At 34.4% G+C, this 14868-nt stretch overlaps 1 protein-coding gene across 4 annotated transcripts in view; it reads left to right on the top strand.

The window, feature by feature from the left end:
• Window positions 1–11488, top strand: part of LOC130629089 (SCO-spondin-like) — a 41149-nt gene extending 29661 nt beyond the window's left edge. For all 4 annotated transcript variants that reach the window (XM_057442189.1, XM_057442187.1, XM_057442188.1 and 1 more), the window contains 22 exons: window positions 155–361; window positions 569–763; window positions 969–1142; window positions 1340–1474; window positions 1738–1860; window positions 2023–2148; window positions 2538–2660; window positions 3161–3283; window positions 3587–3709; window positions 4561–4686; window positions 5028–5150; window positions 5392–5511; window positions 6078–6200; window positions 6410–6535; window positions 6879–7007; window positions 7473–7595; window positions 8051–8176; window positions 8361–8477; window positions 8816–8935; window positions 9011–9133; window positions 9328–9549; window positions 10271–11488. In XM_057442189.1, coding sequence (XP_057298172.1) covers window positions 155–361; window positions 569–763; window positions 969–1142; window positions 1340–1474; window positions 1738–1860; window positions 2023–2148; window positions 2538–2660; window positions 3161–3283; window positions 3587–3709; window positions 4561–4686; window positions 5028–5150; window positions 5392–5511; window positions 6078–6200; window positions 6410–6535; window positions 6879–7007; window positions 7473–7595; window positions 8051–8176; window positions 8361–8477; window positions 8816–8935; window positions 9011–9133; window positions 9328–9549; window positions 10271–10515 — 3152 coding nt within the window. In that variant the 3' untranslated portion in view covers window positions 10516–11488. The remainder of the gene's footprint in view (window positions 1–154; window positions 362–568; window positions 764–968; window positions 1143–1339; window positions 1475–1737; window positions 1861–2022; window positions 2149–2537; window positions 2661–3160; window positions 3284–3586; window positions 3710–4560; window positions 4687–5027; window positions 5151–5391; window positions 5512–6077; window positions 6201–6409; window positions 6536–6878; window positions 7008–7472; window positions 7596–8050; window positions 8177–8360; window positions 8478–8815; window positions 8936–9010; window positions 9134–9327; window positions 9550–10270) is intronic.
• The last annotated feature ends 3380 nt before the right edge of the window (window positions 11489–14868 follow it).

The raw sequence follows: 14868 nt of genomic DNA, 5'->3' as shown, positions 1-14868 counted from the left end.
CTTTTTAAATTATTTCCTTGAAAAATAGTTTGTTTGTTTTCGTTAAGAGGAATAGAACTTCCTGTTTCTTTTTAGTTGCAAAGACCAATCAGGTTAAACGTCTTTCGTTGTGTTAATTAGCCACTACTTTGTAAATATTACTCTCCTGTTTTAGATCAGTTTTGTGTTGGAAGAGCGGCTGGTGATTATTCAAAATCACTGGCATTGACCCCACCTGTAAACTTGGCCTGTTTCAAGGATTACTTTATCTGTTCGGGTCCACCTAACAACATTTTGTCTAACGGCGATTGTCCCAGTGCAGACTATGTGTTCATTCCAGGAAGTGGATGTAGGCGAGGCAATTTAGATCCTGCTTGCCCATGTAAGATTTGATAACATTAATATTTTTATGTAATATTTTCATTAAATGGTCAGAAAAAAAGACCTGTGAATGTTGTGAGCATTTTGATCTTCGGAGAGTTTAAGTAACGTGTGTAATTTTAATAAATTATTCAATCAATTAAATTTATTATTAAAGAACTATTTTTACGGTTCTCATGTGTGAAATGACTTATTTGTTTACTTTTAGCCAATGCATGCAACAGAAAGGCTGATGGACTGCACCCCTTGTCCACTAGCACGCATGACTGTCGACAATACTTAAATTGTTCGAATGAATTTGAAATCGCACTGACTTGTCCAAATGGAAATAATAATCGCCCGTTATACTTTAACGCTGTTTCAAGAACATGCGAACCAATCGCTGGGTCAAACTGTAATCCAGGTAGGCACAAAAAAGTTCTACATAAATTTTCACATCATTATACTAAGGCTACCACCTGAAGAATATGCTTAGCAGTTAGGGTAAAAGATTTTGTCAAACATCTCCTTTGACTTTATGCCGAATTTTTTATACACATTTTTTTAATATAACCTTGGTATGTTCGCCAATGTGCTATTAAATTGCTTTCAATTTCTTTTCATTGCAGTACTGGGATTTTGGAGCAACTGGGCTAATGATGGAAGTAACTGCGGTATCAGTAATGGACAATGCCAAAGAAGGCAAATTCGAACTTGTTCCGATCCAACCCCTTTAAATGATCCAAATGCATGTCCTGGTGACAATTCCCGATTTGTCTTGTGTAATTCAGTTGATTGCTCAAGTAAGAGATTGCAATATGTAGAGAGAATTATAATTGAATCTCATTTAAAAGAAGAAAAAGTTGATTTTTCAGTTAGTAAAATCTTTAAGGTGTTTGTTGGTTAGAGCATTCCGTAAAATGCATTTAAGCAATAGGAATATTGACATATAGACATTTATGTTGCACGTGGATTTAATAGAAAAATTAAATTCGTTTAGACCCATGTACTACTAATCCTTGTACTGGTACCAACGCAGTTTGTGTGCAAACTCCGTTGGTTGGTGTAGGATACATCTGTGACTGTCCTAATGGATATACTAAAACGGGTAGTGGGAACACTGTTACCTGTACTAGTAAGTCAATATTTAATTACAGTTGCAAGTCAGAATTATTTGGTTGTAATTTATTTTATTTATTTTCATTGTATTTCGGCTGAACAGCATTGGTAGCTGTAATGCTAATTTTTGTTTCTCTGTAATTCGCATGCAGAATCAATGCCTATACTTAATGAGCTACTGCTGTTGTTGATATTGTCTTTTCGCTTCCTGTATTCGTGTTTTGTTGTTGGAAACATATCACTAAGAATTTTTTTATTGATAAACCGTTAAAATTCTAGATATAAACGAATGCACCTCTGGCACACATGATTGCTCTCCAAACGCTAACTGCTTCGACACGCAAGGAAGTTTCATATGTACTTGTCAGACGTTTTATACTGGTGATGGAAAGACGTGCACAGGTAAATATTTTTTCATTGAATAGGTTTTATGCATACAGTGGGGATATTCCCAATTTCTTGCTGTTTTATCAACTGGGACCTTTTTTTTTTCGGTTGTTTAATTATTTTATTGCATTATTGATAGATTTACAGAGTATTTTCAATTAAACATTTTTTTTACAGATATTAATGAATGTGCCATTGGAACTCATAACTGTAACTCCAATGCGAGATGTACTAACCGAATCGGCGCTGGATTCACATGTACGTGTAACGTAGGTTTCGAAGGAGATGGCACAACATGTAACGGTATGTATTACTTGTAATAATGTTTCCATCTTAGCTGACTTTTATTTTCAAAAACTGCTTTTAATTGAATCACGGACTATAATTAATCGCTAAAGTCAATCAAGACCTATTGGGAGAACGTTTCATAAGTTGGATAAACTAATTTTCAACACTACAAATAAATTCTAGATTTTATTTTGTTTTTAACATGTAGTTAAAGGTGGTGTTGATCATCAAGTCATGTTGAGAACAAGAAACCATTTACTGTATTGTAACTGTGTGACCACTTAGGTTAATGATTAGGTTAATGATTTACTCATTATGGGTGACAAGTCGTTAAAAACGTTTTGTTATAATAAAGAATGATCTGTCTATAGTCAACGACAATATTAAACTTTTTAATTTCTTAGACAAGAACGAATGTACAAACGGGGAATCTATATGCCACACTAATGCAATTTGTTCCAATACTGTTGGTAGCTACACTTGTAGTTGCCGACCTGGATTTTCTGGAACTGGAATTGTATGCTCAGGTAAGTCACCTTCGATCAGATAGAAGTTTTTCTTCTATTTGTCTGTCTATCCGCCCGTCAGACGTTTTTTTGTTTGTTTTGTTTGTGTTGTTTGTTTGTTGTTGTTGTTGTTTTTTGTTTTGTTTTAGGGGTGTTACATTTTGATTATAATAAATCATCTCGCCTAGGCGAGCCAACCTGCATTGTCAATGTTTTATGGAGTTTTATTCAGGTTGCTTGCCGAGGTCTCAGGTAAAATAGGCGAGATCTCGGTAAACAGGTCAGCTCGCCTCTACATATAAACGTAATTTTAAATTTCATCGAAAATAGCATTTAGACAAGATCTCGGCAAATGGCTTGGCTCTGCAACTGGGTTAGCTCATCTTCCACATAAACTGTCTGTAAGACAGAAGAATCAGAACAACTTTGTTGAGACCTGATATGTCACACTTGGTCAATAAAAGTGTATGTGAACTTCTTAATTAATACAGTATTACCACACTTATGAATTTTTTTACTAGACATTAATGAATGTACAGCTGGTACAGCCGCATGTAGCCCTCAGGCTACCTGTTTGAATAACATTGGTAGCTACGGATGCACGTGTAACGGTGGATTCAGAGGAAATGGTTTCACATGTACAGGTAAATTTACACTACTTTTTCGTAACAACACCTAAGTGAGACTTGGCCGTATTGTTTCGTTTTTTTTTACTCTAAAAAAGAATTTTTGAAATGAATCATGTACCCTAAAAAAATTTTTCAGTCGCAATTCCTCAATGTTTTTAAATTTTTGCTGCCGAAGATTTTGTCTCTTTAATAAATGGTTTTAAAAAGGCGCAGTATGTGCTGTTCATGTTTGCAAAAAAAAACATCTTAACCAACAAATTTATAATCCGCTTTACCTGCGAGATGATCATATTGGTAATTTGTTTACTTTCTTCTCAGATATCCACGAGTGTAACGAAAACAGTGATAATTGTAATGCCAATGCACTCTGTTTGAACACATTTGGTGCTTTTACATGTACATGTAATACTGGATTCACTGGCAATGGCGTGACATGCTCAGGTAATACTTTTAAGGTTAATGTATAAAGTTCTGCAGGACTGGTACTCTAGGAAATCGTGAACTACAACAAAACCCATATGAATTCGAAGGAGATACAACACATTTCATTATTTCTATCATTTCCAACATTGGAAGCATAAGTTTGTTCAAATTAGCCCTATAATATCCCTAAATTAGCAAATATTGAAACGTTTATAAAATCAAAGTCAATTAAAATTTACAGAAAATTCCCAAAACCATACTTTCTTCAACATGTTGTAAAAATGTTGTAATTTTAAAAGCCTCACTGCCAGCCATATTGGCTATGTGAGAATAAAAATTTGTTGTTTTTGTGTTCTTGCTGCTAACCATAAGTCATTAAATTGGTTTGCACATGAATTTTGTTTGTTAAATAATTCCCATCACCCTTCATAATAATTACTTTTTATTGATGCAAAAAGTGAGTAAAAATAATTTTTGAAAACCAGAATATTTTTAGTAACATTTAGTGACGCTTTAATCAATTTTTTGCTCTGATGAGGCATTTTAGGACTTTTGATAGGCTTCACACATCCAGGGTTAAATACTAAGTGGTAATTCGTGGAAGTTGCTATATATTTTTATATCTGTACGTGTGCGCATTTGCTTTTATACTGTTATGGTGGATTGTAGCTAGTGTTCTGTAACAGAAATGATAAATTTCTCAGGGCGTTTATTAAGGTAGTAACCCAATGTTTAGTAATCTTTCTGGGAAAGAAAAGGTTCTCTGCGTATCTTGTCATGCAAAAGTTTCGTAAAACAAGGATACACAAACAAAAACAAACAAAATATACACAAATGTGTTACTAACTAACCTGACAATTTTCTTTTAGATGTGAACGAATGCTTAGCTAGCAATCTCAACAACTGTCACTTGAACGCTGACTGTACGAATACGATTGGTAGTTATACATGTGCTTGCAGGATTGGATACGCAGGAAATGGACTAACCTGTCAAGGTATGTTCTTAAAACTTCCAACTTTTTAAGTACAAGCATTAACAATGTTTGAATAAGTCACCTCCCTGTTCATGTAATGAAGAAATTTAAATTACGGTAAGTTCTAGGTGCAATTTTGCTAAGGTTCAGCAAGTAGACGTGAATTGCATTGTGTAGCTAAAGCACTTTGCTAACGCTTCATAAAACTCTGTACCTTTAATTGAATATCATGTGTTTCAAAGTAGTTTCCGTGTATGTGGGCAAATACAATCCTCCGAGCAGCTTTATGATATAATAAAACGCTGAGACATGACGCAACTTTTGAATATGGATTTAAGTAGCGTTTTAATTCCTCACTATAGATATCAATGAATGTACCAGTGGAACGAGCGATTGTAACAGCAATGCCGACTGTACCAATTCAGTTGGCAGTTTCACTTGTAGTTGTCGACCTGGATATATAGGGGATGGGAAAACGTGCACAGGTAAGCATTTGTATTGAGTTTAGATGCATATATTTCTATTGTTTCACTTAGTAATTGCTAAAATAGCTTACTTCTGTAGCAGTGTACCATTTGCTCTGCGCTCTGTCCTCAGTTATTCTAACTCTCTTTTATAAAGGTTATCAATTATTCTTCGGGGAGTTTGTGTTCCCATTATCTGCGATTAGGATTGCTGAAGGGGTAAACATTATGTTTTCCTGTTTATTTATTTATTTTTTTTCAGCAACCAACGCATGTGCAAACAGCAACTGCAGTCCAAATGCAAGATGCAGTAATTCGCAGAATGGAGGCTTTACGTGTACTTGCAATGCTGGGTATTCTGGAAATGGAGTAACATGTACAAGTAAGTAGCTATGCTTTAAAATTTATAATTTCTGTAAATTCAGCCATTGGGATGTCTTTAGTGTTTTATGTAAAAAAAAATATAAAAAAGTATCTGACATACAGTCTTGTTAGCGTTATGTGTTACCAATTTTTCCTATTTTGTTAAGTAGCTATGCTTTAAAATTTATAATTTCTGTAAATTCAGTCTTGTTAGCGTTATGTGTTACCAATTTTTCCTATTTTGTCGTGATTTTTACAATTTTTGTCGTGATTTTTGTTTGTTCAAAGGTGATTTAAATCTAGCAATTCTACACAATGTTTTTTGAAATAGGTTTCTGATTTCCCCGATGCTTTATTTTTGACTGTTTTTTCTAATCCCTTTTAACATCAGCTTTAAATTTCGCCCTTTTGTTTTTTTGTTTGTTTGTTTTCCTTTGTTGTTTTTTGTTTTCCCTTTTGCTGGATGATTCCTTTTGCCAGTAAAATTTTTTTATTTTGTATTATTTTTAGAAGCAGATCTAACAAGTTTTTATTTATTTTTTTGGCAGTTTCATGCGAATTATTAAGATGTTGTTTTCTTTTTAGACATCAACGAATGTACCTCTGGGACACACGATTGTTCACCAAATGCTAATTGTGCCGATACAATAGGTAGTTTTTCGTGTACGTGCAAGCCATTCTACGCTGGTGATGGGAGAACGTGTACAGGTATAACTTTTTCCCACTTTTATTATTTACGTGCGTTTTTTGTATTGGAGGCAGGGCCTTTAACTAAGGTAGTGTTCAGTGGTGAAGGAACAGCCCTCCCTCTGAAGGCTGTTAAATATACTCAACGGGATGTTAAAATCACCACCTCTTAAACAGTGGCAAGTAACTCTAGTGTAGGATTTGTGTGACTGTTTGTATTACTGTTTCAGATATAAACGAATGTCAACTTAACACGGACAATTGTCATGCAAACGCAATATGTACCAATCAAATTGGAACAGGATTTACGTGTCAATGTACAGCTGGCTACACAGGGAATGGAGTTAACTGCGTCGGTATAGAAAATATGTTATTTCCACTATAGGTGTGAGACGGGACAAGTTCTTCCACCGTAGTTTGATTCCTAGCTTACCTATTGTTTTCGAACATTGCGTGAATTTTTTTAACATAAAGTGAAATCTATACATGGCAGACTTTCGTTATAGCGGACACCTGTTTAAAGCAGAGTTTTTTTCATGACCCTGATTGAAATCCGTCTAATTTGCTTATGTGACACCCAATGTTTCTTTAAATTTGAGCATTACGTTGCCTTCAAAGTTTTTTTTGTAAAAAAACCGGTGCAGTATTTTACACTATTTTAAGATTTTACTAATACTTTTCTGCGTTTCTTTATTTCAGATCTAAATGAATGCACTGCAAATCTTGACAACTGTGACTCTGTTAATGGAATCTGTAACAACTTAATTGGCAATGGATTTTCATGTGCATGTAGAGGTGGATTTACTGGAAATGGTGTCACCTGTACTGGTGAGTACATGGGATATTTTTTTTCTTATAACAGATTGAGATGTTAGATACATTTTATGTGAAGAAAGGGAGGCGAGTTTAAAAATCGGAGAAATTTGTAAAATAATCTTCAAACTTATAGTGTAATCAAGATAAGTTTTATTCAAAAAATTCAAGTAGACCAAAATGGGGGAAACTGGCGATAGTCTACTTAAACAAAGCCATATGATTACGTTTTCAGGTTTAACTAGAGGAATTAAATTCATCTTTCAATTTTTTCCCCAACTGAGCATGAGTACAAACTAATTCACTTGATCTGTTTTGTTTTTCACCACAAACGCACTGTGTGGATTATGTTTGAATGCAAAACCTTGTTTCTTTGGCTAAGCTAGCCTTTTTATAGGCACACACCTTATTTGTATTAGCCTGCTAGTTTGACTGACATAAATGTTAATACACAAGCTGTACTGCTCTAACATTCTCTAGATATCGACGAGTGCGCTACGAACACACATAACTGCTCACCTAATGCGAATTGCTTCAATACTGTTGGTGCTTTCACATGTACCTGTAAGATTGGTTACTCTGGTGATGGACAAACATGTGTCGGTGAGTTGGTATTATATTTTATTGCGACGAATTTAGTAGAGTAATCATAAAGGTTGTTGAATTTCTAGTTTTCCCTGTTGTCCTCTTAATAGTAAGTCGTTTTATTTGGTCTGGTGAGGTAAAGGGGGGGGGGGGGGGAGCGGGAGGGTGGATAGCAAAATTATGGTTATTTTTAGTATCATCAAGAAACAACTTTTTTTTCGTGTACATTGTTTAAATATTTGACTTGCTTCCTACTGTCACCAACCCAACCCTTTCGTTTTCTAAAACGATGTCTTCTTTCACAAATTAGGCATGCATTGTTGTTACCATTAACCTTATAGAGAAATAGTATGGTAAAATGCAGCTTGTTTACCAGTTAAAGCCGTACTGTTCCAGGGGGATATTATGTCATGTTCATATTACAGTAATCTGTTATGTAACTCCTTATTCTAACTGTTTATTCCTATTTGTAGATATAAACGAATGCGCTAACAGTAATGCAAACACTTGTTCTGTGAATGCTGATTGTACAAACACACAAGGAAGTTACACATGTGCTTGTAGGGATGGCTTTACAGGCGATGGAAGAACCTGCACAGGTTAGTTGCATTGTGTTATTATTGTAATGTTCCAATGTTATCACGAAAGGTCGATGTTCATTTGTATAAAAGTCACCTGAGATGAAACTGGAGTGAGCGTCATATTATCATGTTCAGTTATGCTGCTTACATATTTGTTTGGGTATTTGGTCATTTTGTTTGATCTTCCGTGTTTCTATTTTAGCTGCAAATCCATGTGCAAGTAACAACTGCAACGCGAATGCTGACTGTACTAATGTTGGCAACACATTCTCGTGTACATGTAGAATAGGCTTCACAGGAAATGGAATTTTCTGCAATGGTGAGACTGATCTCTTTTGAGGAGACTAATTTTCATGCTTTTTACGGATATTAAGCCAACTCGCCAAAATATATATCTGCAAAATATTCTTTGACTAACGGGCAACGTCATGTACACACGAAGTATAAAATTAAATGTGGCTTTATGATCCTTTAAAAATTTTAAAAGATCATTAAAAAATTACTAAGTGTTTTACAAAAAAAAATGATAACATTTTTTACACTATTCGCGACATTTAATACCCGCAAAATAGAAAAAAATTAATACCATCATAGTGAAAATCTTTTGCCTTCATGAAGTTGTTGTGATATATATATATATATAAGCTCTTAATTTAGACATCGACGAATGTCTTCAAGCGAACGACTGCCATGCCAATGCTGATTGTACGAACACTGCGGGTAGTTATTTATGTACTTGCAAGGCAGGCTATTCAGGCGATGGAAAATCGTGTGCTGGTGAGTTTTGTTTACCGCGTTCTTCCTTAAACTTTTACAAAGCGTTTAACTGTACCATTTTTTAACGTATTTTAGACATCAATGAATGTACTACGGGTATGCATAATTGTAATACTAATGCATTTTGCACAAACTCGCTTGGCAGCTTTTCTTGCACGTGTAATCCAGGCTTTACTGGCGATGGGCGAACTTGTACTGGTAGGTACTCTCTTTTTTCTAGGACTAGCAGCATTGATCTTGTTCTTTTTTATATACAAAATACTATGTTATGTTATGGATCATGTCAACGTTTTAATTGAACAACACGATAGCTAAAGGTGTTTTTCAGTGACGATTCGATTTGTATTTAGCCTATATGTTTAGTTCATATCGGTCTTTCATATTCTTTACAGCTACTTCGCTGGATTGTCGCTTCACTGGTGATCGTCTTCCAGATGCAAACGATCCAACTAAATATCAGGAATGTCAAACTGATGGAACTCGTGTTAGCAAATCTTGTCCTAATTCCCAATTAACCTCGTTTACCGGTTCAGGATTTGTCGAGTTCTCAAATGGTATATTTTATTCACCATATTTCCGAACATGTGTGAACACAACGACAGGCCGACCGCATGGTAAGTTTTTTTATTTTGTTCTTATTAATCTTTCGAAATCTTAAACCAAGTTGGTTGAATTTGTTATTGACTAAACTGCTTAGGAATGTGTATTATGTTCACAGTGCGATCATCTTCAATGAAGTCTAAAGCCTTGGGGCCACGAGCCATTTTTCACATGCGCTTGCGACGCAGTCTGTTGCGTTACATACACCTGAAGAAACTGCAGCATATACCATACCATTTTCTTACGTGTAATGCAACAAAATTGTACCGAAAGTATTATCATATTTGTTGCCTAGTTCTGCAACATATTTTTTGTTGCAAAAGTCTATTTTTTTGAATTTTGAAAAGTGTAGCCACGTACTGCTACATTTTGTGTCCAAAAGTTTATTCATAAGATTAAAGAAATGCATTAATGAAATCTAAAATTTATTTTACGGAAGTTAAAGTAAAGTTCGTGCAACTATACATTTCCATTGCTTGTATAACAGACAAAGTTGGTAAAAACTTGTAATAAATTTGGCATACACCGTTACACAAGAGATATTTCAGGCACATGCAATGCAACAAATTACAATGTATGCACTGCAAAGAAGTGTTTGTGTTCCGGTAGCTTGAGAAAGCGAGTCCGTAAAAGTTATGTGCGGTCTAAAGAACTAAACTTATAACGACAAAAAGACATGAACGTGACGTCAGCGCACAAATAATTAGGCTCATTGTTTTTGCTTTTTACTTTTAGGCCCAATTCTTGACATCAAAGATTCATGCGCTGAGATTGCCAACAATCAGGTAACTGGTGACGACATTAAATTACCTGTACCAACAGTCCCAGGCTGTCATCAATGGTTGACCTGTTCCAACCAAGTGTTGACTAATCGAGAGATTAATCCGCCTGTCGCTGGTCAATGTGATGGATCACTATTATTTGACGGTGACCGACATTTTTGCGATGTTGGTTCATCATTTACTTGTTTGTTCCCTTAAAATACTTATTTATCGTACATGATTTGAATGCAAAATCAGAGGCTATTCTTAACTGAATGGCACAGGAAACTGATCTTATTCACGTATGGTATATTACTTAGCATTTAATTCATTGATTTCTCTCTTATAATTTTTTTTAAATTCTGCTCTTTTTTGTTAATTTTTACAATATCAAGTTTTCCATTCGTTATACATAAATAGTTCTATTTTTCTAATTTTTTTATACACTACTACATTATTTTGTTGTTATTGTTGTTGTAATTTTGAGATACATATAATTTCTACTCTGTGTTGTCTTGTCTGTCGTTTCATTCTTGTTCTCCTGTTATATTTGTACATAGTCAAATGTATTTCAAATTTTTGTTGAGCATTTGTCATTGATTTTTGTTTTTTTGTTTGTTTGTTTTTTTTTTGTTTTTTAGGCTGTTCTTTTTCTTTTTTTCTGCAGACTCTTAACCACATTGTTTTGAGGCAGCTCCATGCAGTTTTCCTTTCTCGTGTGCAAATTGAAACAAAGTTTCAGTTAGAACTGAAAAAGCATATTACGTATGTGACTTTTCACCTTTCTTGTTTCTTAATACAAATAACTCCAAAATCTATAGATACTCGATATCATTGCAGTAAATTTAACTAAGTGAGGTATTTTAAGATATTATTGTTAGCACTGTTGTAACATGCAACATTTTTGAATGGGAACGGCCATTATGACAGGAAACTGTTGTGTCACGGAATAGGAACTACCGAAGATATTGAAGACATCAGGTCAATTCTTGACATGATGAATGCTTGTATGTTTGATTGCACTCTGCACTGCGTACTTCACTTGTTTCCAACTCTCTTAATATTGGTGTAAAATCAAAAGGATATTTTAAAAGGGCTGGAAACAAAGTTGTTGTGACTGATGATGTTTAAATTGACTGATTTGTAATTTTAATTACGTCACAAAAGAAGAAATATAATTTTATTTATTAAGGATATGTTAATTTCAATTCCGTTACACGATTCGATAGGTTTTATATGTTCCGTGCATTCTATAAGCTGCCATACTGAAAAAAGACGAAGATAACGTTCTGATATTATTTCAACAGCACCAAGTTTCAGCTCAATTTTGGTTTTCTGATTAACCCTTTGGGTCCAACGTCTTCAAAGCATACAAGAAACTATTCTTTAAGGCAACTTTTGCAGCCTGAAAAACACAATACCCCGCCGTTAAACAACGTTATTCTAACGTTAGATTAACGTTAATTATTACGTTATCCTAACGTTAATGGTAGGTTGGGTTCGAAGGTTTATCTAACGAAAAACGGTAACGTTAAGAATTAGCGTTAGGACTACGTAACGTTACATTGCATTAACGTTGGCCTAACGTAAAGAAACGTTGCACTAACGATAATTTGAGGGATCGCAGCACAAAAAAGTTAATTATTTTGGTTAATTTTACTTTAAATAAAAACTAACTGAGGCAAAATGCAAACAAAAATAAGAAAAAATGAAGAAACCTAAGTACACTTAAGTGAATTAATTTGAAAAGGGCAGGTTCGCGGCAATTTATGTCAAATTAAAACACAGGAAATCTTGTTGGTACGCTACTTTAAGGAAAGAAAGTTCCGCGGTACGAAAATCACCGCGAAATTTCAGGAATTTACTTTCGCGGTAAGTTAAAAAGCAATCGAAAAAGAGAAAATAATAATGTCATTACAGTTTAGGGTGACGATATTACGAATATAAATGTGTATGAACAAAAGAGAGAGAGAGAAAATTGACTTAGTTTTTTTGTGACTAAATCAACGCGTTTTTAGAAAAAATAAATATTACGCGGGAATAAACTTTCGCGAAAATTAAGGCGAAAGTTTCTTCCCTTAAAGTATATGACTATTCAAATCAGGAGAAAATTTTACTCGCAAAATATATGAAGTCTTACGGTTTATGTCATTCTATTGCCCGACTGATACAAAAAACCGTTAGTATGAAAAAATACCGTGTTTGGATAGGTTTACGGCTTGCTAAAATAAGGCTTTGTATGGAGCCATACTAACCGGTTTGGGAAGCCATTATTAAAATGGTTACATAAAAACCAAACAAAAAACATTTTCATAGCACACAAAAAATAAAAAAGTAGCTCGCCTAAAACCACATTTTTGTTTCGGTTCACATAAACAATGATTCGAATTTGTTTTGTGAATTTACAAAAGTTTCAAATCGAACGGTCGTGAATTCCAAAAGCATTAAAATCGAACCTGCGTTTTTTCTCTCTTGGTGAATTGGGAATAGTAACTTAAATATAGCTTTGTTGTTCTTTTTTTGTTCCCAAAGGAATATTTACTTTTAAATAAGATACAATCAGTTAAAAAAACCATAGTCATAAGAAAAAAACATAAAAACAATAATCTATTATTCTCATGTCTTTATGGGCGAGAGATACTGCCGAAATGGCGCATTTTTAACTGTTGTTTGTGCTGTTGTTTGGACTTCTTGCTTGGTATTTGAGTCTATTTGTTGCAATTGTTACTATGCCTGGCAAAAATTGTGCTATATTTGGATGCCCTACATCACGGAGAAACTAAGAGCTCAGTATTTTTCAAGTTCCACTACCCAATACTGATGTAAAAAAGAAATGGGGGAAGAAACTTACTAGCATTATTACGAAAGACAGGGTCATTGATGATCAGCTGAAAAAACGCATCGTAACATTTAAATTATATATATGTGAGCGTCATTTTTCTCCAGAACAAATGTGAGTTTATTCAACTCGCAAAAGCTTGAAAGGAGGAGAGCTACCTCATCTCAATCTTCCACAAAAAAGTATTTGTCAAACCACTTCAAAAGCTCCTCGATCCAGTACTTCAATTCAAGAATGGGAAGATTTCAATATTATTCAAGATCTTTCACCGCCTCATTCTCCAACCACTACATAGAAACTTCTTTGACTTCAGTCAGCGAACTTCAAAACCGTCATTGAGCAGCTGTTGGCATATTGACAATCAAGACACACTAGTTATCGTTTACTTGTACTTCATCTGGCCATATCATCTCAATGTATGAAATATTCATTGATCAATCTCTCTCGCTTTCATTGAGAATATTTGGATGGATGTTACCTAGCGATCATGAATTGTACACCTCCTATAAAAAGTCTTTTTATAACATCACCCCAAACTTCATAGCAGAACTTAATGGTTATAAATTATGTGTTGGTATTGCTGCACCAGATTGTGCTAATAGCAGGGAATTATCCTTTCAAAAGCATGTTATTCCCAAAAAGTTTAATTATTTGATATTTCAACAAAAATCATTCAAGTCGAATCTTCACCAAGATCAATATTATCGCACAAATTTTTGCAGTATTTTAACTTTGCCTGGGAAACTAATCCTTGTGCTAATTGTACAGCACATAACGTTAAATTTAAATCTTCTACGGCCCAGAAAGAAACCAAAATGCTTGAACCAGCAAATCAAATTCACCTCTCCTGAACGCATAAAATTAACCATTCAAAGTCATCGGTTAGAGGGCAAACATTTTCAAGTTAATGGTGGCAATGTAAGTCATGAAATAAGCTCTGATTTAGTTACCTTGTTCAGTGCTTGCGACAAAAAAAAGATTTATCACCGTTTATAAAATTATTTGGGAAGAGCAGCAAAGGTATATTCAATCTTCTTCATCAACTAGTGTCTGGTACCATCCAATGATTATTAAATTTTGTCTAAACCTGGCTGCAAAATCTTCTGCTTATGCGGATTTGAGATATGATCCTATGACTGATAGTTGTATGCTGGTTCTTCCACGCCTGCGAACACTTCGTGATAACAGACATCATATACTATCATAACAGACATCATATAACTAATTATGGGATTTAATCCTGAAGTTATAAATGATCTTGCCAAAAAAACTGCCACATTTTCAGATATTGAAAGATACACAATAATATTGTTTGATGAGATGAAAATTCAGGAAGATTTAGTATGGGACAAATATTCTGGCGAACTTATCGGTTTTGTTGATTTAGGTAAAATTCATACAAACTTTGCCACTTCAACAACCGTTAAAGATCTTGCAACACGTGTACTTGTGTTCCTTGCTAAAAGTGTTGTCAATTCTCCTTCGTACAGTATCGCAACATTTGCTACAACTGGGATTACATCATATCAAATTATGCCTATATTCTGGAAAGCTGTTCTTTATCTAGAGAGAATAAATTTGAAAGTTATAGTGGCTACAGCTGATGTTGCGTCACCAAACAGACACTTTTTCAGAATGCATAAATTTTTAGATGGTGACTCTGACAAGGATATAGTTTATCGTGCTAATAATATCCATACAAATGACAACCGCTGCATCTTTTTTTTTTTGCT

This window comes from Hydractinia symbiolongicarpus, chromosome 15 (genome assembly GCF_029227915.1).
Source record: "Hydractinia symbiolongicarpus strain clone_291-10 chromosome 15, HSymV2.1, whole genome shotgun sequence".
Lineage (NCBI taxonomy): Eukaryota > Metazoa > Cnidaria > Hydrozoa > Anthoathecata > Hydractiniidae > Hydractinia > Hydractinia symbiolongicarpus.
The sequence above is the reverse complement of the archived record's forward strand: the minus strand, read 5'-3'. Positions and strand labels throughout refer to the sequence as shown.